Source organism: Balaenoptera ricei, chromosome 5 (assembly GCF_028023285.1).
Source record: "Balaenoptera ricei isolate mBalRic1 chromosome 5, mBalRic1.hap2, whole genome shotgun sequence".
NCBI classification, from domain to species: domain Eukaryota; kingdom Metazoa; phylum Chordata; class Mammalia; order Artiodactyla; family Balaenopteridae; genus Balaenoptera; species Balaenoptera ricei.
This window is the reverse complement of record NC_082643.1, coordinates 36,506,780-36,527,987: the sequence shown is the minus strand read 5'-3', so window position 1 is coordinate 36,527,987 and position 21,208 is coordinate 36,506,780. Positions and strand designations below refer to the sequence as shown.

The 21,208-nt window shown below is 41.4% G+C and overlaps 1 protein-coding gene and 1 long non-coding RNA gene across 12 annotated transcripts in view; one reads left to right on the top strand and one right to left on the bottom strand.

Moving 5' to 3' along the window:
- The window catches only part of TRIM2 (tripartite motif containing 2), a 260,093-nt gene that overhangs the window by 124,203 nt on the left and 114,682 nt on the right, over nucleotides 1-21,208 (bottom strand). For 7 of the 9 annotated variants that reach the window (XM_059922630.1, XM_059922629.1, XM_059922627.1 and 4 more), the window contains 4 exons: nucleotides 18,844-19,081; nucleotides 7,983-8,134; nucleotides 6,367-6,547; nucleotides 4,837-5,560 (listed from right to left, as the gene is read on the bottom strand). In XM_059922630.1, coding sequence (XP_059778613.1) covers nucleotides 4,837-5,560; nucleotides 6,367-6,547; nucleotides 7,983-8,134; nucleotides 18,844-19,081 — 1,295 coding nt within the window. Of the gene's footprint in view, nucleotides 1-4,836; nucleotides 5,561-5,697; nucleotides 5,723-6,366; nucleotides 6,548-7,982; nucleotides 8,135-18,677; nucleotides 19,082-21,208 lie in introns of those variants that run through there. The other 2 variants (XM_059922635.1, XM_059922637.1) reach the window with 2 other exon arrangements.
- Nucleotides 4,721-19,934, top strand: LOC132365829 (uncharacterized). Of its 3 annotated transcripts, none has more exons than XR_009503261.1 (3): nucleotides 4,769-5,580; nucleotides 14,798-14,953; nucleotides 18,745-19,934. It is a non-coding gene; the product is annotated as an uncharacterized LOC132365829 (long non-coding RNA). The 3 variants fall into 3 exon arrangements; XR_009503260.1 differs by having other exon boundaries at nucleotides 4,780-14,953; nucleotides 18,745-18,960; nucleotides 19,202-19,934; XR_009503259.1 differs by having other exon boundaries at nucleotides 4,721-14,953.

Here is a 21,208-nt window from a genome sequence, read left to right as displayed (position 1 = left end):
CTTCGCTTAACACTCCAGGTAATGGAATCATTTACAGTTCCTCGAAACTACTTAGTTTCTCATCTTCTTTCCCTTCATCTGAACCTCCCTTTTCCTCTTTTCATCTGACTGACTCTTTCTCTTTCAAAGCCAGCTTAGGTTTAGATGACATCTCTAGATCCTTCCTTAACTCCCTGCTGCTTGCCAGCCTCCTCCCCCACCCCACCCCAGCCTCTGAAGGCACGCATACTGAAGGTACCACATTTGTCACACACTTGTCCCCTTCCAGACTATGGCCTCCTCTAGGTCAGGGTCAGAATCTCACCCCTCCCATTATACCAGGACCCAGCCACGTATGAGGCACATAGTAGGAGCTCAAACAGCAGGGGCCCATCTAACTACGGGGCTGGATAATCGGGGAGGAAGGTGAAAATGTGAGTCAAAATTACCCCTGAAAATCCTTTATATCGCCCAGAAAGTGATGGCTCCCTTTCACAAATACACAAAATTAACACACGTTATTTAGGGTGGTTAAATGAATCCTAATACATGTTTTATGAAAACTATGTAGCTTACGACATGAAATCAGTGCCTCAAGAAGCTCAGTATGTGGGACCAGTTGAGGGAACAGCAGAACCCCAGTTGCCAGCTTATGTGTGTAGTTGGATTTGAATGAATTCTGACTTCAATACATGCAGAGGGGGAACTGTTCTAATCATGAATGCTCCAGTATCATGGAACAACCACCTAACAACCTGACTGTACAGTACAGACAAACATAGAGTCCTAAAACAAAGCTATAACTGTAACAGAAAGCTGAACTCTTCTAATTATTTACATAAACTCTCCCCATATGTAGCCAACAGTATAGATTTTGAAAAGACAGGTTCTTAGAAGGCCAGTACTGTTTGTCTAATATTGCCTAGCACAGCTCTGTGCATGGGAATACATGTGATGATTGCCCTTGAGCTTAGTGCTTTGTTGCCTGGTCTGTGTGTCCCTGGGCTTCAAAACTGGAATCTGACAGTGGTGAGCAGCAAGTTAAATCATGCAGTAAGTCATGACTTGATTCGATTCAAATAGGCAAAGTACTTAGGCAAAGTGTTCTTGTGGTTTGAGGATTATAAATGATTAAAGATGTCATCTTTGACTTCAAGTAATGCGTAATATCATCAGGAAATAAGACCTCAGCAGAAATAATAATCCACCACAGTGGATTCGAAAAGAGAAGGTGGGACTTGAGGGAAGGATAAAACTGGGGAAAGAATTCACGGATGGAGGTGCCCAGGTGTGAAAGCATAGAGGGTGTTCAAGGAGCTGTGGACTCCAACACTCACCTGTCCAGCTCCTCTCCCCAGTGCCCCCACCACTTTCCACCCCTCTGACCTTTGTTCCCCCTGCATCTTCTCATGGATGTGTCCCCCCAAAACATTAATCACGTTCACTCCTCTTCCCCTTGCCTTTGTCCTCCACACTGGTCCCTTGCCCAGGATGCCATTTCAACTTGGATAAGTTGTACTGGTCCTTCACATCTGGTTTAAATTCCTTCTCCTAATCCATGCTATTAGTAGATCACACATCTGTCACCCCAAACCTCTGTTAAGTTCCTAGAGGGAAAAGATCTCATTTCTTTCATCTCTGTATTCCCATCACCCAGCAATGTTTTATGAGCTATATTACTGCATAATGGTGGTATCTTTTGACTAGACTCTGGATTAGATTCATAAAGTTAAAGAGGAATGGATAAGTAAGACCCATCTCCCTTGCTGCTCTTACATACCTGAGGTGTTTAGCATCTGTTGTAAGCTGAACTGTATCTCCACAAAATTCATGTTGAAGTCCAGTCCCAACCTCCAGTATCTCAGAATGTAACTGTATTTGGAGTTAAGAACTTTAAAGGTGATTAACTTAAAATAAGGCCATTAGGGTGAGGCCCTAATCCAATATGACTGGTGTCTTTCTAAGAAGAGGAAGAAACACCAGGGGTGTGCGTGCACAGAGGGACAACCATGGGAGGGCAAAGCAGCCAGAAGGCAGCCATCTGCAAGCCAAGAAGAGAGGCCTCCCAAGAAACCAACCTTGCCGCCACCTTGAGCTTAGACTTCCAGCCTCCAGAACTGTGAGAAAATAAATTTCCGTTGTTTAAGTCGCCAGTCTGTGCTATTTTGTTATGGCAGCTCCGGCATTAATAAACCTGGACCTAGTGCCGTATGCCAGGTACCGTTCTAAGCATTTTACAAATGCTTCAACATTTAAACACCTTCCCACCAGTGCCAGTGAATCACTATGGCTGCATTTCTCAATGGGCAGGAGGGGAGAAGAGTGTATCCCCGTCCCTCTAGGGTGGGAGCTAGGCATTCAGAATAAATATAGTTGGGGGAAAAACACCCTAAGAGATATATCTCTTTTCTCAGGTGAGAATCACAGGTGGAAGGGTGATGATTGATAATAATAACAATAGTAAAATGATTGCCACCATTAACTGAGCAGTTACTGTACATAGGCAAGTACCAGCCGTATTATACGAATTCCTTCTCATTTCTCCCCCACAGCAACCTTAAGAATTAGGTAATATTTCATTCCCTTTATTTTACGGAGGAAGAAACCAGGTTAAGAAGGGGCAAGCCAGTTGTCAGTTGGCAAGGAGAATCAGAATCAGACCCAGATCTGGGCCTTTTTCCACTCTGCACACTGCCTGGGAAGTGGACTGGGGTCACTTGGCTGGGGGAGGGGAGATTCTAAATGCGAGACTGAATTTGTTCTTAGTGCAGATCAATGGGGAGCAGCAAGGTCAATTGTTTTAGAAGAAAAGGCAGCAGGGAACACCTAACAGCCTTAATAGCATGTGCAAAAACAATCGTTCTCTTTATTTAGCTCCTCCTACATGCCAGGCATTAAGCTTGGAACTGAGTCCTGAGAAGCTGATATTTTTATCTTTTCCTTTTATGGACATGGAAACTGAAGGCCAGGGAAACTGAGAGACCTGGTCAAGGTTGAAATAAGTGGTAGAACCGGAGTGGCAGGCCTGGGAGGCTCCAATCGTGCGCCTGTCGCAGCCCACCCACTCTACCTTGGCAGGTGTCTCAATGGCTTCTGTACCCACACTGCATAAATGGCCAGTGAATACACGAGGGTCTCCATGCCCTGAACGGAGAGTTTACTTGCCATATCATGGTCTTTACGAAGATTCACCCTAAAGAATAATACATAGTATAGAATACTAAATAATAAAGAGAAATGAATAATAATGGAGTAGCTTTTGCCCAAGAATGCTCCAAGGAGCCTTATTTTCCCAAGACGTTCCATGGAAAAAATTCTATGGTCAGACAAGTTTGGAAGTGCTGTCTGTTATCCCTCCACTGCCTTTGAGACTGCCAGTGTGGCAGTAAAACAAACAAACGAACAAACAAAAAACTGTGCACATCAACAGATTCTAAAGGCACTACAGTAAAAAAAAAAAAAATCTGATTCCTTCACTTAAGCTAAGCTTTCCCCAGTCTCTCTGAACCACAGAATTGTTTTTCTACATGTGTCAGTGAACATACCTCGCAGCACCCTTTTAGAGATACTGCATTGTAGGACTGAAGAAGCAGAAAGAGAAGCAGGCTGGAGCCACTTTTGGATATGGTAGCTAACATGCAGACTTTTTTCTTAAGAATTATCAAATTGTGGGGACTTCCCTGGCAGTCCAGGGGTTAAGACTCCATTCTTCCACTGCAGGGGGCATGGGTTCGATCCCTGTCAGGGAACTAAGATCGCACATGCCGTGTGGAACAGCCAAAAAATAAATAAATTTAAAAAAAGAATTATCAAATGGTTGGTTGTTTACATTTAGTTTGCTTTCTATTGAGAAAATAAACAGCTTCAAAAAATCTGACGCAATAAATCTGACAAGGGAAGGGCGATTTGCATTCCCAAATCTCGCGGCTCATCCTAAGCCTTCTTGCTTCCGCCCCAACCCCATTCCATTCTCCAGGTTTCCACCCACCCCTTCCTCTTCGGGGCTGCTCTCCAGCTACAGGCGACTGGACATGACAACTTGCAATGCACCATGTCCCTCATCCCCAGCCCTTACAATGAGGAAGCAGTGACAGGGAGGCATCAGACCCTCTGCCCACAGTTATAGCCCACGCTGGAAGATTCCAGAGAGATGATGCGTGAACTTATGTGGTAGGAGTATCTCTCTGCCTTGGGGTTAGGCAGGAGTACTCTAGACATTCCCACGGGGGGGCGGAGGGGAAGGTTGCCAACATTTCCTTTAAAATGTCCAGATTATGTACACAGTGCTATATTTAAAATAGCACAGGGAACTCTACTTAGTATTAGGTAACAACCTAAATGGGAAAAGAATCTGAAAAACAATAGATACATGTATATGTATAACTGAATCACTTTGCTGTACACTTGAAACTAACACAACATTGTTAATCACCTATACTCCAATATAAAATAAAAAGTAAAAAAAAAACTGCTACCAAAGAAAAATAAGTCCAGATTATGAGTGCTGTGATTTTTCTAATTCTCTTTTGCTTATTTTCAGTTTCTAATTTTCCATAATGAATATGCAGCACTTGTGTGCTAAGGAGGAGGAGGAAGAGGTGGTAAGAACGGGAGAGAGGCGGGGTGGGGGGGAGGGAGAAGGAAAGAAGGAGGGATGAGGGAGGAGGAGGGGAAAATAAATCATAAAATCTCCTGAGAAGGAGACTGCATGAGCTCACCTAATAAAATACACGCCTATCTCCCAGCAACCGTCAGCCTTAGTTGTGACCTGCAAAGCTGCAATTTGCAACACTTTCCCAGTCACCCCTTAACCAAAGCAAAGCTCAGAATTCAGGTGCAGCGCCGCCTCCCCCTTACCCACTCGGAAGATCAGATCGTCTTCGATGGGATTCTCTTTTCGTTTGCCGGTGCTGTACATGCTGGCGGGTCTCTTCACCGCCTTCTGTTTCACATGGCCGCTCCCCGGGGACTTCACGCGCCTCTTCACGCCCTCGGTGGTGGGGGACACGTCCGCCGACCGGATCACCTTCAGCTTAAACGGGCTGCCGCGGATGTGCTGGTCGTAGAGCCGCAGGGACAGGGTGAAGTCGCCCTCTTTCTGTACTGTGTACAGGAACTCGTACGTGCCGTTCTTGTTGTCCAGGATCTCCCCGTCCGCCACGCTGCCGTCGGGAGTGCTCAGCTCCGCCGTGATGTAGGCGTTGCCCGTTTTGCACAGCTCGCCATCTTTGTCCTTGGTTGTTATGGTAACGGACATGGGCTGCCCGATGATGGTCTGCCGCAGCCCCTCGCCCGTGGCCACCGTCTCGGAGGCGACGGCGTTGGTGGTTAAAATCGTCCCGAGGTTGTGGATGGACTTCTTGAGCCCCTCGGTCTCCACGATGAAGTCCAGCTGGTCGTTTTCTCGCGGGTGCAGCGGAAAATCCTGGTCCGCCAGTTCGTTCAGCTTCTCGCTCATCTGCTTCTTCACAAGCAGCACCTCCGTCTCCGTGCCATGGTTGAGGGCCTGCGCCGTGAAGCTGCTGCAGCTCTTGATACTCTCCTGCCCCTCAAGCAGAGTATCCAGCTGCGACTGGAGGACCTGCGGGGAAACCAAGCTGGGTGAGCTCTTCCCAGGGCGCCCGCGCCCGCACCTGCCCGCGCGCTTGGCCCCCGGCAGGGGGTGTTCAGTTTAACCCAGGGAACCCCGGTCTCACGCTGAATCCTAAATCGCCTTACCAGCTCCTACTCTTTCCCTTCCTCCTCGCCTGTCTCTCCCACACACATATTTATGGGGTCATGTGTCTTGGATAGGCGCAAGCAGAAACGTCACCGACAGCTTGGCAGCCAGATTGCTATGCCTGAGATCTGAAATTTTATTCAGTATTCAGTATCTTTGTCTAATGTCCAAAGTTTCCCTGTCACCACCTAAAGGAACAGAAACCAGACAAATGAAAACTCCACACCTGAATATCGGAAGCTTTCATCCCTGGTTTTGTGATGGGACATGCAGAGTTAAACAAAGGCTGCAGTCAGGGTTCTCTCTGAAGTTGACTAACAGGTTGGTGTGGGTGAGAGAGCAATTAAGAGACTATTAGACATTATAATTAAGGAAGGAAAACAATCCAATTTAACCCTAAATCCTGAAAGCATTACTTGATATTCAACTTTGCCTTGTGTCAAGTTATCAAGTGGTACTTAAGGCCACAGAATCATAGTTTTGCTGAAAACAGAAGGAAGAAATAGCTGGAAAAGCCACTAAATGAAAACTACTGTTTACTGAATAACAGTGACACTTAACCCATTTGAGTCCCCTTTACCACTGGTAGAACACAGTAAGCTAGCGCCAGGGAGGCCCCGGATAGTGCACCTCTCACAGGATGTCTGTAGGAAAGGGTGGAGTCTTACTTTGTGTTTGAGACCATAGTTGACTTCCAGCTCCATAAGCAGCACGCTCTTGCGCACATTTAAAGTCTTCTGGAGTTCATCAAAGGTAGAATGGATGTCATCCACAATGCTGGCCTTTTGGTCGGTTAACTGATGGATGATTTCTGAGATGAACTGAAGAGCAGAATCTATTTCTGGGAGCCTGGAAGACAGTTATCAGAGGTCGTTATTATAATAAGATCCACACGGAAATAGTAAAAAAAAAAAAAATCTATCCAAACACTATATTTTGTCAAGAAATATCTTCTGTGCCTTTCATCATCTTTAAAAAGTAATAACTGAAGAACAGAGTGAGTAAGACATGACATAATTACTGCCTTTGAGAGAAGAGATTTTGAGGGTCCACATCTATTTCAATCTACCTCAATCATTTAATTTTAAAAATTGATGGTACAAAGCCTCGAAGCTCTCAGAACCCCATGGCTTTTTCTCACACTCTAAATCAGCTGTTCTCTACAATGGATAAACAACAAGGTCCTACTGTAGAGCACAGAGAACTATATTCAATATCCTGTGATAAACCACAATGGAAAGGAATTTTTTTAAAAAGAATGTATATATATATATATATATATATATATATATATATATATGTATGTATAACTGAATCACTTTGCTGTACAGCAGCAATTAACACAACATTGTAAATCAACTATACTTCAATAAAAAAAATAAGAAGAAAAAGAAAAAATAAATAAATCAGGCGTTCTCTAACTTGACATATTGATATTTTGGGCCAGATAATTCTTTGTTGCAGGTGGCTGTCCTGTGAATTGTAGGATGTTTAACAGCATCCTTTCCTCTACCCCTCCCCCCCACACAGTTGTGACACCAAATTGTCTCCAGGCATTGCCAAATGTCCCTTGGGGGGTATCATCGCCCTTGGTTGAGGACCACTGGTCTAAATATATAGCTGTATCTTTTTACCCAATCACATGAAAAGCTTATCCAAACTCAGAGTTTCCTGGGAATTTCTTGCAAGTTTCCAAGTTCTTTTAATTAGTATAGAATAGCCACACTTTTCTCACTTCAACTTTTGGTAAAGAGATTTATTTTCATTTTGCTGTTTATTTCCTCTCTTTGGTCTTTCTCATGCATCACACAGCTACTCTGTTCCTTCATTTCCATGCCAAATAAAGAGCCTGGAAGCAGGGAAGGAGAAGGAAAATTGAGCACTTGCTGCTCAGGACCATTCTGCTGGGCTCAAACAGAGATGAGCCAGTCACAGTCGGCACAGTGGCTTGTAAGTGTGTCAAGAACAGTAGCTAAGAAAGGCTCTTCAGACAGCCTGGTTTCAGGCACAAATTTCAGAGATCTCCTGAGAGTGTATTTTCCTCGAGTACATTTTGTTCATTTAATCATACTAAGGTACTAAAAGGAAAACCACCACTCATAACAAAAGGGGGTTGGAATTTTACCAAGGGGCAGGGGATGACCCTCATCACTCACTAGTTTATGACTACAGGCCTATGATCAAAGGACAATTTATTTAAGTGTCATGAATCTTCTATCCCACTGGGACACGAGACCCTGAGGCCACAGGCGGCCAGTCAGGAGCCAGGCAGAGGTATGCACACCTTTTGTTGACAGCGTCCAGCTGGACCTGGAGTGAGGCCTTGTGCTGCTCCACCACGTCCTTGAGGGGGACTGTGGGGTGTTCCGCGTGCTCCCCCTCCGTGCACTCCCGACACATGGCGGTCTCGCAGGACTGGCAGTAAAAGTCCATCACCTGCGGGTGACACAAGAGCAATTCCAGGTTTGGTGCCAGTGACTGAGTGCTGACCATGCACTAGGCCTTCACTTGCACTCTCTCAGTGAATTTTCACAGCCTCCCCAGGATGTGGGCAGTATTATATCCAGGTTCACAGGAGAAGAGGAAAGACAAACTTTTATGTTCCAGGTCTTGAACAGAGGTGGATCGGACTCCAAAGCTGTTGCTATGGCCACAAAACCAGCTTTTCTTGGCCACTCCCCTAAGGCAGAACAGTATAGGCCTTTGGTGCTCAAACTTTTTGGTCTCAGGACCCCTTTCCACTCTTTATACATGATTGAGGATTCCGAATGCTTTGTGTTTATATGAGTTATATCTATAGCTATTTATTATGTTAAAAATGGAAACTGAGAAACATTCAAAATATTGATTAATTTATCAAAAGCAAAAATAAATGTTAACATTAATAATATAATTTATGAAAAGTATATTTTGCAAAACAAAAAATTTTGTGAGGAGAATGGCATTGCTTTTCATATTTGTAAATCTCTTCAGTGTCTGGCTTCATAGAAGACAGCTGGATTCTCATATCTGCTTCTGTATTCAATCTGTTTTGCTAGCACACATAGTAGAGTCTCTGGAAAATGCCACTGAATACTCTTGAGAGGTTGAGAGTAAAAAAGGTAAATAATGTTTTAGTATTATCATAAATATAGTTTTGACCTTGTGGATCCCCTGAAAGGGTCTGGAGACCCATGAGAGTTCCTGGATTGCACCTTGAGAACGGCTACTGTTTGGATAAGAGATGAGCTGGATGCAACAGTTTGCATCCTGGCTCCACCACTTACGTGACCTCACCGTGTCTCAATTTTCGCTTTGGCAAATGGAGACAGTCGTGTAACGTACTAACCTACTTCATAGGGCTGCTATGAGGATTTGGTAGATTAATAGGCACAAAGAACTCAGATGATGCCTGGCACTGGCACGTAGTAAGTTCTTAATAAGTAGTAGCAGTGATGATGGCGCTGATGATATCATTTGCTTACCTGAAAATAAAACCACCTGACCCTGACTGTGGTGAACTCTCGGTATCAATATAACATAAAGCCTGAAGGTTAGTTTCCTTGTGAAGGCATTCCCCTTATTCTCTCAGCTGGAAATAACTTCTCCAATATTGAATTCCCAAAGCACTTGGGGTGGGGGGGAATCTTTTTCTTGAAGTATAACACACATACAGAAAATGGCATAAATCCTAACACAGATTGATGGATTTTCATAAAGTGAATGCACCCACTAAAGCAATTTTATTCATACCCCTTTTATGAAATATTTATAAGATTTTAAGTTACTGAGCACTGCAACTCTCTCACCCAGAGCCTAGGTAACTCCCTGCACATAGTACGTCTATAATAACATTGCTGAATGTGTGAACTCTATGCTGTTTATAAGAGACTCACATTAGGTTGAAAGTAAAAAGATGGAAAAAGATATTCCATGCAAAGAGTAACCAAAAGAGAGCTGGAGTAGCTATTCTAATATTAGACAAAACAGGCTTTAAGACAAAAGTTGTTATAACAGACAGAAAAGGACATTATCAACTATACTTCAATTAAAAAAAGGACATTATATAATAATAAAATGGTAAATCCATCAAGAAGATATAACAATTATTAATAAATATGTAACCAACAACAGAGTCCTAATATATATGAAGCAAAAACTGACAGAATTGAAGGGAGAAATGGAGAGTTCAATAATAATAGTTGGAGATTTCAATATTCCACTTTCAATAATGATACAATTATTAGACAGAAGATCAGTAAAGAAATAGAGAACTTGAACAACATTATAAACCAACTAGGCCTAACACACACATGTGGAACGCTCTGTTCAATAACAGAAGACACATTTTTGTCAAGTACACACGGAACATCTTCCAGAAGAAACCATACATTAGGTCACAAAAGTCTCAATAAATTTAAAAAGACTGAAGTCATATAAAGTATCTTCTCTGGCTACAGTAGAATGAAAGTAGAAATCAATAACAGAAGGAAATGTGGAAAATTAACAAATATGTGGAAATTAAATAACACAAACAATGAGTCAAAGAAGAAATTACAAGGGAAAGTACAAAATATTTTGAGATGAATAAAAACACAACATATCAAAACTTATGACAGTGCTCAGAGCAAAATTTATAGTTGTAAATGTCTACATTAAAAAGAAGATCTCAAATCAATAACCTAGGCTTCCACCTTAGAGAATTAGAAAAAGAAGAACAAATTAAACCCAAAGCAAACGGAAGAAAGGAAATAAAGATTAGTGTGGAGATCAATAAAATGGAGAATAGAAAAACAATAGAGAGAATCAATGAAGCCAAAAGTTGGCTCTTTGTAAGAATCAACAAAATTGACAAATAGAATACTATGGACTGTTGTATGTCAACAAATCAAATAACCTAGATAAAATGGATAAATTCCTAGAAACACACAAACTACCAAAACTAACTCAGAGAAGAAATAGAACATATGAATAGACCTACAATAAGTAAAGAGATGAATCAATATTCAAAAAACCTCCAACAAAGAAAAGTCCAGGGCGAGATGGCTTCACTGGTGAATTCTACCAAACATTTAAAGAAGAATTAACACCAATCCCCAAACTCTTCAAAAAATAGAAGAGAAGGGAACATTTCCTAATTCATTAGGCCAGTAATATACTGACACCAAAGTCAAAGACATCACACAAGAAAAGAAAATTAAAGACTAATAATCCCTATGAATGTAGGTGCAAAAATCCTTAACAAAATACTAGTAAACTGAACCCAGCTGCATATTAAAAAGATTAAACACCATGACCAAATGGGATTTATTCCAGGAATGCAAGGGTGGTCCACATACAATAATCAATATATGTAATACACCACGCTAATAAGATGAAGGGGAAGAATCCCACATGATCAGATCAGTAAATACAGAAAAAGGATTTGACAATACCCAACACCCTTTCATGATAAAAAATAAAACAAAACAAAAAACACATCAAATTAGAAATAGAAGGAAAATTCCTCAACTTGAAAAACGGCATCTGCAAAAACCCCACAGCTTACTTAATGGTGACTCCCTCCTAAGATCAGGAACATGACAAGGATGTCCACTTTTGCCACTTCTATTCAACAATGTACTGGAAGTTTTAGCCAGAGCATATAAGCAAGAAAAATAAAATGCATCCAAACTGGAAAAGAAGAAGTAAGAATTTCTCTATTCAGAGATGACTTATATATGGAAAATTCCAAAGAATGTACACATGTGTGCACACACACACACACACACACTATTAGAACTAACAAATGAATTCAGCGAAGTTTTAGGATACAACATCAACAAACAAAAATCAGTTGTATTTCTATACACTAGCAATGAACAATCCAAAAATGAAATTAAGAAAATTCCATTTATAATAGCATCCAAAAGAATATAAAATACTTAAAGAATAAATTTAACAGAAAAGGTACAAGACTTGTACACTGAAAGCTACAAAATATTGTTGAAAGAAATTAAAGAATACCTAAATAATGGAAATAAATGGAAAGATATCCCATGCTCATGAATTGGAAGACTTAATATTGTTAAGGGGGCAATATTCCCAAATTGATCTATGGATTCAATGAAATATCTATCAAAACCCCAACTTCTTCTTCCACAGAAGTGAACAAGCTGTTCTTAAAATTTATATAAAATTACACTGGTACCCTGAATAGCCAAAACAATCTTCAAAAGAAGAACAAAATTGGAAACCTCACACTTCCCTATTTCAAAACTTACTACCAAGCTAGAGTAATAAAAATTGTGTGTTACCAGCATAAGGATAGGCATATAGATCAATGGAATAGAATTGAGAGTCCAGAAATAAAACCATACATTTATGGTCAACTGATTCTTGAAAAGGGTGCCAGGACCACTCAATGGGGGAAAAGAGGCTTTTCAACAAGGGATGTCAAGACCACTGGATATCTATGTGTAAAAGAATGAAGTTGAAACCTTACCTCACTCCATATACAAAAATTAACTCAAAATAGATTAACAACCTAAATGTAAGAGCTAAAACTATAAAAATCCTAGAAAAAAAAAATAGGGTTAAATTTTCATGACCTTGGACTTGGCAATAGATTCCTAGATATGATACCAAAAACACAAGCAAAAAAAGAAAAAATAGATAAATTGGACTTCATCAAATTAAAAACTTGTGTATCAAAGGGCAGCACCAGGAAAGTAAAAAGAATGGGAAAAATATTTCCTAGTTATATATCTGATAAGGATGTAGTATCCAGAACATACAAAGAACCCCTGCAACTCAAGAACCCAATTCAAAAATTGTCAAAGGAATTAAATAGACATTTCTTTAAAAAGGGTGAACAAAAATGGCCAATTTTCACAGGAAAATTCTAACATCATTAGTCACTAGGAAAATGCAAATCAAAACCACAGTGAGACACCACTTCACACCAGCTAGGAGGGCTAGACTCAAAAAATCAGATAACGAGTATTGGTGAGAATGTGAAAAAATCAGAACTCTCATACTTTGCTGGTGGGAATGTAAAATGGAGTAATTCTATGAAAACAGTTGGTGGTTCCTCAAAGGTTAAATATTACCATATGACCCAGCAACTCCACTCCTAGGTATCTACCCAAGAGAACTGAAAACGTATGTCCACACAAAAACCGTACATGAATGTTCATAGCAGCATTATTCATAATAGCCAAAAGGTGGAAACAACACAAATATCCATCAACTCATGAATGGATAAACAAATTATGGTATAATATTTAGCCATACAAGAAGAATGAAGTTCTGATATACGCTGCAATATAGATGAACCTTGAAAACATTATGCTAAGTGATAGAAGCCAGACTCAAAAGGCCACATATTGTAGAATTCCATTTATATCAAATGTCCACAATGGACAAATCCTTAGAGACAGAAAGCAGGCTGGTGGGTGCCAGGGGTTGGGGTGTCGGGGAGGGGATGAGGAATGGCTGCTTAATAGGTATGGAGTTTCTTTGGGGGGTAATGAAAAACTTCTGGAATTAGATAGTGGTGATGTTTGGACAACCTTTTAAATATACTAAAAGCCACTGAATTGTACACTTTAAAGTGGTTAAAATGTTGAATTTTATGTTAAGTGATTTTAACCTCCAGTTTAAGAAATTGCATCTTTGAAGAGATAGCAACAGACCTGGGTAGTTGTCCCTGGTTCTGTATCTTGCATGTTTCCTGGGAAGTAAAGGCCCTGAAATCATTTTGAAGCGTCTACAACTAGTCATTCTCTAATGCTTGTGCTCAGGTTCTGACAGCTTTGACTCAAGCTGAGACTTCATTGTGGGAGGTGAGCAACTCAGTTGAACTCATCCATCTTGGGTGAGAGGACACTGGTGCTCCCAAGGGTGGGTGGGCCAGAGCCCAGGATGAGCTTGTTGTTGTTGACAGGTAGTCACCATCTGTGTTCATTAGAAGAGGAGATGGCAGGACTATATGCATAATAACGTGCTGAAAAGGATGGTCAGGGCCTTGCAGCCACCACCGCCCACCCCCCCACCAGGCTTTTGGAAGTGGGGGCTGATTAGTGGCAGGGCATTCTTAATGAGGATCTCTCCTTTGCACCTCTTAACATGCTTGTTAGGAAGGCACCTAAGCCAGCAACAACAGGGCCTAAAGATCATTTGTGTTCTGGGACTTCGAGGCATGAGCTCAAATGTCTGCTTTAAGTGCAAAGAACCTCTTAAATCACTGACGATTATTCCCATTTTTCTTTGTATTTGAACAATGCAGCCATGGCAGTTTAATTAGAAGACAGATAGTGTCACAGCACTTAAAGTAAATGACAGGCTTTCATCCACATGTGCTAATCAGCACCAGGCAGTTTATGAGGGCAACATCCTGCTTCATTGTTAATTACCCGATTTTATCAAATCGTTTGAATTGTTTTTAAAGATTTACCCATGGCAATTAACCACAGCCATTTATCTGTAATATTGCATGCATTTGACTTGAATATGCAGTGAGGACCCCTGTTTCAGAGCATCAGCAGAGAACTCCTACAATCTATGGTGGAACAATTGAATGATTCAAGACACGCAGTAAATTTTCCAAGGCCTCTTGCTAGTTTATACGTTTTATGATTCCAAAGACTCATAATGACCCAGCATAGAAAAAGTGCTCAAAACACACTTTAAATAGCTTCATTCACCTCCAGGAGGATCCAACTCTTTAGAGTTAATTTTTTATGTGATTTGATGTGATATGTTTGGTAGAGAAACAGGGAACGTTTCAACCTAAAGGCTTCTTTACCTTTGCTGGAATTAGCATCTCTGTGAGTGTTTCTCCTTAGCAGCCTATGGCATCCAAGGGTCTCTATTGCTCAGGCATGCTCAGGAAATACATCTTTAGGAATTCTTTGTGAAGCTTAACATTTATTTTCTCCTATGATTATTAACTGTTTATAGATCTCCTGTGAATTTTTCAAGTTCTAGCCTCATTTTATTTTGTGATATTCAATATTTTTCTTAATTAGTAAGTAAGTGCTCTTACACGGTAAAAGTTTGCTGGGGTATTTTATTTTATTTATTTATTTTTTAAAAAAAATATTTATGTATTTTGGCTGCGCCGTGTCTTCCTTGCAGCACGCGGGATCTTCTCTGCGGAATGCGGGCTCTTAGCGGACTCTTAGTTTCGGTATTCACGCGGGATCTAGTTCCCCGATCAGGGATCGAACCTGGGTCCCCTACATTGGGAGAGCGAAGTCCCACCCCTGGACCACCAAGGAAGTCCCTGCTCAGGTATTTTAAATAAGAATTTTACAGCTACTTTCATAAACTGACTGATTCATAGTTTTCTTCTTGTTCTGTCTTCACTAGATTTTGGTGTCAGAGTTAATGAGTATATCGTAGGTGAATTTGGAAGCTTCCTATCTTTTCTTATGATCCAGAAGTATAGATATTATGAACCATATCTGTTTTATACAGGTTTGAAGGCATTCAGTTTTAAATGAACTTTCACCAGTTTTTTTCAAGATTATAGGTCTATTTGGGTTTTCTTGATCATTTGTAGTTTCCTAGATAATCATCCACTTCATTCAAACTTTCACTATATTAGCCTTTAGCACAGAAAGTTGATCTACTAATTTTAAAATCTTCTTTTTATCTATACTGATATCTCTTTATTAGTCCCAATTTGATTTATTTATATTTACCCTTTGCAGCTTTACCAGATGTCAGATTATTTCATTAATTAAAAAAAATTCAGCTCTTGTATATATTCATCAACACAATTGTTTCATTATTTTCAAACTCTCCAAGGTTATCTTTACTATTTTCTTTTTTTCATATGCCATATATTCATTTTAATGTTCTTTTCCTAACTTCTTGAAATGAACTCTTTTTAAATAAAATACTTAACATATAAAATTTCCTGAGTATAGATAATGACTTTATCTTATACATTTAATAGATAAAGCTTACACTTTCAATATTTTGTAAATAGTCTAATTTTGCTATTTTTTCTTTGATTAAATAATTATAAACTTTTAAAAAAGATGTGGGGTTTCTTCTATAAGATGTGTTACTAGTGTAATTTTATTGCATTGTGGTGCAGGAACTTGGTCTACACAACGGAAAAATACAGTGATTTTAAAAAAATGACCTATTATATGATCAATTTGAATTGCTCAAATTCTCACAATCTTAATAGCTTAGTTGAACAGATTTTAGTATATGCCTTTTTATTAGTGGGAGGCAGATTCTCAAGTGAAAGAATACTCTTTTCTCTGAAATTCATCCTTCCTTCTCCAAGTCCATTGATGCTTTTCTTGTTCTACCCCTTATCATCCCTCATTTGGACGACTCAATACTAAACTCAGTTGGTGGTGCAGCCTCCAGTCTCTGCTACGCTATTCCTCCACAATGCCATTAACATACCCACCGCCTGTTTAAAAGGTTTTAATGCTTCTCCACTGCTTATGAAACTTAGGTCAAACCTTTCCTCGATGACATTCTTAGCTCATCACAATTTCTCCCCTCTATCTTTCCAAACTCATCCTGTATTCTCCAGCCCATCTATGTTCCCACCACCACTGGGGCATCTCCATGCTCTAGCTGTGCTGAGCTGCAAGCTCATTCCTGAATTCCACGACACTCCTGCCTTTACTTATTGATGTAATCTTTTCAGTTGCCATTATTTCTCATTCCACATGATTGTCCTTTACACCCCAAATTTGGACCAGTGTCTATAGTAGATCTCCTAAAGTTTCTAAAATTTTACTCCCCTATCAAGTCAGATCTCCAGAGAGCTCCATGCCTGGACTACACTTGAAGGGCACTCAGGTACCTGATGGAAATGCCTTCCCAGACTAGTATTTAGAATGTGAGCCCCAGGAGGAGACAGCCTTAGCATTCACTAAGAGCTAGTGTGAGAAGCGGTCATAAGAGGGCACCCTTTCAAATTCCTTTTACAAAACTTACATGGTAACTCTCCCTTGGAGTACAGTGCGCAAAAAATCTACAGTTATCAATAGCCTGGTGTGCTTTCGATTAAATAATTAAGGATATGTAATCCACGATGTCTCTCTTGTTTTGGCTACCAAAACACTCAGGATGCTATTTCCTCCTGGTCTAGCTTTTATGATGTGTCAACTAGCTGTGTGACTTAAACTGTTCAAGTCTCAGTTTCTTTATCTATAAAATGAAGGTAACCATTACCAATTTACACAGAGTGGTGTGTGAGAAGCCTAGCATGGTGTCTGGCCATTTGTTTAAAAATATGTACTACTGACTTCTGACAGACTGAATATAAAAATGCACACGGACCATACAAAAATAAAACTCTGACCCACAACCTGCCCAAGAAACCAACCTCCTTATCCACAATGAAACAAACCAGGAAGCCAGTCTGCTGTAAGTCAGACTGCTATCTCTGGTAACAATCCAAAAAGCTAAACAATAACTTCTGTACCAATTGACCCCAAATGGTTAGGACTTGATAATTAACAGCTTCTATAATTTTTGTCCCTGCTTCCAACTTAGGACCAACCAGAGAAAGCCAAATCTGTACCTCTAAGCAGTCACGTAGGATGTCCCCCTTCTAATTAGTTGGCCCCCAGCTTCCCCATGCCAACCACTCCCAATCAGGGCACAGCTGAAGCCTCCCCTTTTTTCCACTAGAGAGCTTTCCCGCTCCTCTGCCTGACTTTGAGTCTCTGACAAAACATAAGTGATGGTCTGACTCCTTGTTACAGCAAGTGCTGAGTAAATAGCCTTTGCTTGTCCTCATTTGGTTGGTCTCTGTTTATATGTACACTTCCATGTGTAAGATGCTGTGCTGAGTGCTAGGGGTATAATGATGAACATGGTCCCTCCCTCTTGGAGCTCACTTTCTACAAGGAAAGCCAGCAGATACACAGCTGGAGGCAGGCAGAACACGGCAAATGTCATGAAGGAAATCAAGACAGTGGTATGATGGCGGGAAACCGGGTGTCAGAGGCGGTCTGCCCTAGAGCGTGCGCTAGAGAGGACTGCCTGGTGTAGGAGAAATTTGAGCTGAGACACGGAGGGTGAGAATGAGCTAGACACATAAAGAGGGAACGAAGAGCATTCCAGGCATGAGGAACAGAGAGCAGCCAGGGCCCAAGGTGGGAAACCACTTGGCAAGTTCTAGGAGGCCAGTGAGGCTGCAGCACAGTGGGTCTTTGAGAGGTAGATCAACAGTTATTAGTTACGGCTAATAATTATTGCTTTGCCCTAAGAACCTCATGTTACTTCAGTGGTTTGATTATAGCAGTTTCAGACACTTTTGAAGTGGTCACTACATAAAGAAAAAAATGAAATAAGCCATTAATTAGAAATAATTTTAATAGCTAATATTTATAGAGAGCTTACAATATGCTTTCTATGACTAAAATATTTAATTCTCCAAATAATCCTGTATGGGAGACTGTTATTACTTTCCTTCTGCAGATGAGGGAGTGAGACAGAGAGTTTAGTAAATTTCCCAAAGCTGACACAGGAAATGAGTTTGAAGAACAGGATTTGAATCAGGCAGTCTGACTCCAAAGCCGGCAGTGAGCTGCTACACAGTGCTGCCTCTTCAGGCTACACAGCTGCTGTGAATCCATCGTTTGATGGCAAACCCCGGTCCTCCCGAGTTTATAATGGTTACTGTGTTTGCTGGCAGCAGGAAGTATGTTTGGAATCTACAGGCTATAATCTCTGATCAGGGATTCACATAACTTCAGAGTATTTATGATTAAGGAATAGGGTCTAATGGAGCATGAGAAAAATTTCCCTAGCAAGAAAAATAAAACACTGTAAATAACATTTTAATAATCATTCTCAACTTGCAGAACTTATCTACTATTAAATCTTTCTCCATAATTTATTACACAGATGTTTGTGGGTCAAAGTATGCCCAGCTTGCAAACAGTTGTGAGTTTGCTCTCCTGGGGAAACCAACAATTTGTGCTAAGTCGGCACAATGAAGATTGATCTTATTATTTAAATAAATTGGGTCAGAGAAAGGAAGCAGGCAAAATAGTCTGAGGACAGGTAAAAAGTGTTTTCAATCACTCATTTTCCAGGTGGAGTTCTGTTTCAGTGTATATACCCTCTGATTGACCAAAGCCTCCCCAAATCGAGCAGCCCCTCGGCCAGGCAGTGCCGGCAATCCGCTCACTTACATTCCCATCGTGGTTTGGGCAAGAGAGAGGCTTCCCCGCAGCCACGGCGGTGACCGTCTCCAGGATGGAGGACTCCTCAGCACTGCTGCCTGGAGTTCGCTGCAGCACGTCCATCAGGTTTGTGATGAAGAAGTTGTTCTGGAGCGCGGCCACCCCCTTCTCGGGCAGGATGGAGGTCTGGCGGCACACGGGGCAGGAGAGGGTTAGACTGTGGGCGGGAATGTAGTTCTGCAGGCACCTGTCACAGAAACAGAAGCGGGGCGGTCAGCACAGTGGGGCTCCTGCAGGGGGTACCAGACAGGTTCTCGGTGACTACAGGGCTACTTTGCGTAACTTCCGTCGTGGTCTCCTTCACTAGGAAAAGATTAGTTCTGAAGTCAGTAAGGTCACCTCACATTGGACCGGTCAACTGATCAGATAATCTCATTGAGTTTGGTACTGTTTCCTCGAGCTTTGCCACACAGGCAAAGTGTGGTCCACAGGTGAGCATCACTGGCCTCAACGGGGAGCGTGGAAGAAACGCAGACTCGCAGGACCCACTCCAGGCCTGATGAATCAGATTCCCAGGCGATGTGTACGCACATTTAAGATTGAGAAGCACTGGCCTAGAATACCTAGTACGGCGTTCACGAATTTGTGGACTTTTACACAAACTGGAAGAAACATGTCACATTTTATCTGTTAGCGCTGAAACTCTTTTTACATACAAAATCATAAGCAGATTTCAGATGTTAAAAACACATCGAAGTGGAAATGTTTTGTTTGAAACAGGGATGGGACACCCAGAGTCCCACCAACACCATCTCTTCTTAACAGCCTCTCCTTAAGAGCCATCAACTTGATTCATTTAATCAGCGAAATGTATGGCTAATACAGTTGACCCTTGAACAACGTGCGAGTTACGGGCGCCGACCCTTGGTGCAGTGGAAAATCCGAAAATCCACGTATGACTCAGAGCCAGCCCTTCAATTACCCAGTTCCTCCACATCCGGGATTCTACACCTGCAGATTCAACCAACCGCAGATCTTGTCATCCTGTAATACTGACTACTGAAAAGAATCCGCATATAAGTAAACCCATGCAGTTCAAACCCGTGTTGTTTGGGGGTCAACTTTACTTCCCATAATCCTGTGATCACTTTTAAATGTATGAGGAAAGACAGGCAGAGAGAGGGTAAGTTACTTGCCCAAGGGACTTAGGCCGTCAGAGGCAGAGTGGTTGTTCAAACCCAGGCAATTTGGCACCAGAATCTAAGCTCGACATCACTACAGTGTTTCCCAGTTTCTCCAACAAATTTGAAAACCTCTGATTTCGCCCCATTTCTCTTATTTTGCAGATGGGGAAACTGACATCAAGGAGGTTAACTGACCTTCCCTGTGTCACACAGTAGATAGCACTGAATCAATACCAGAGATAAAACAGCTTTTGCTAAGGTCACTAGCGACATCTAAATATAATACACGTTTTTCGATTCTGTCATTCATCAAGCTTGAGCACTGCCTCCCCACCCCTCCTTTTTATGAAACTTTATCTTTCCTTGGTTTCCGATACCACACTCACCTGGTTCTCCTTCTGCCTGGTCTCTTTTCTACTGAGTCAATATAGTTTGGAGTTAATCAAGGTTTATCGTAAGCCCTCTTCTTTCCCTGGGGTATTATATTATATTATAATGCACGATAAGCATAACACTCTCATATTTATGTTTCTTCCCACGGATGCCTTCTCTGAGCCCCATAACCGTACACTAACTGCTCTCTTGACATCTCCTCTTAGAGGTCTCACAGGTCCTAAAACTCAACATGTTCAAAACCAAACCCATGATCTTCCCGCACGCTGTGTCCTCCACCCATCAGTGAACTGCACCTCCATCCCTTCATCTAAGCAAACCAGAACCATGAGTCATTCTAAAAACAGTAATTCCCGTACTGGTCTTCACTGTCCACATGCAACCCATCACCAAAGCCTGGAAATTTCTCAATATCGTTCCAGCCTCCCCAGGTCTCTTCATCTGTATGAAGACACCCTTGCTTAGATGTCTGCAGTCGCCCTACCCCTGGTATAATGCCATCCACCTTGTACCCCCCTCACCCTTCTCCATACTGCAACCAGAGTGACCTTTCCCAAATGCAAAGCCGGCCATTTAAATCTCCTCCCCCTCACATCTAAGATGAAACCCTTCCATGGCTTCCACTGTTCTTACAATGAAGACAAGAATCCATATGTGGTAATATGGATTACCCACCTATATGATCTGGACCTATTTATTTTCTGTCTTTTCCCCTCATTTGCTGCACATTTGGGCCCATCTAAGTTCTTCCAAAGTGTTACAGTCCCTCTCACGCTACACCTTTGCACATACCTGAA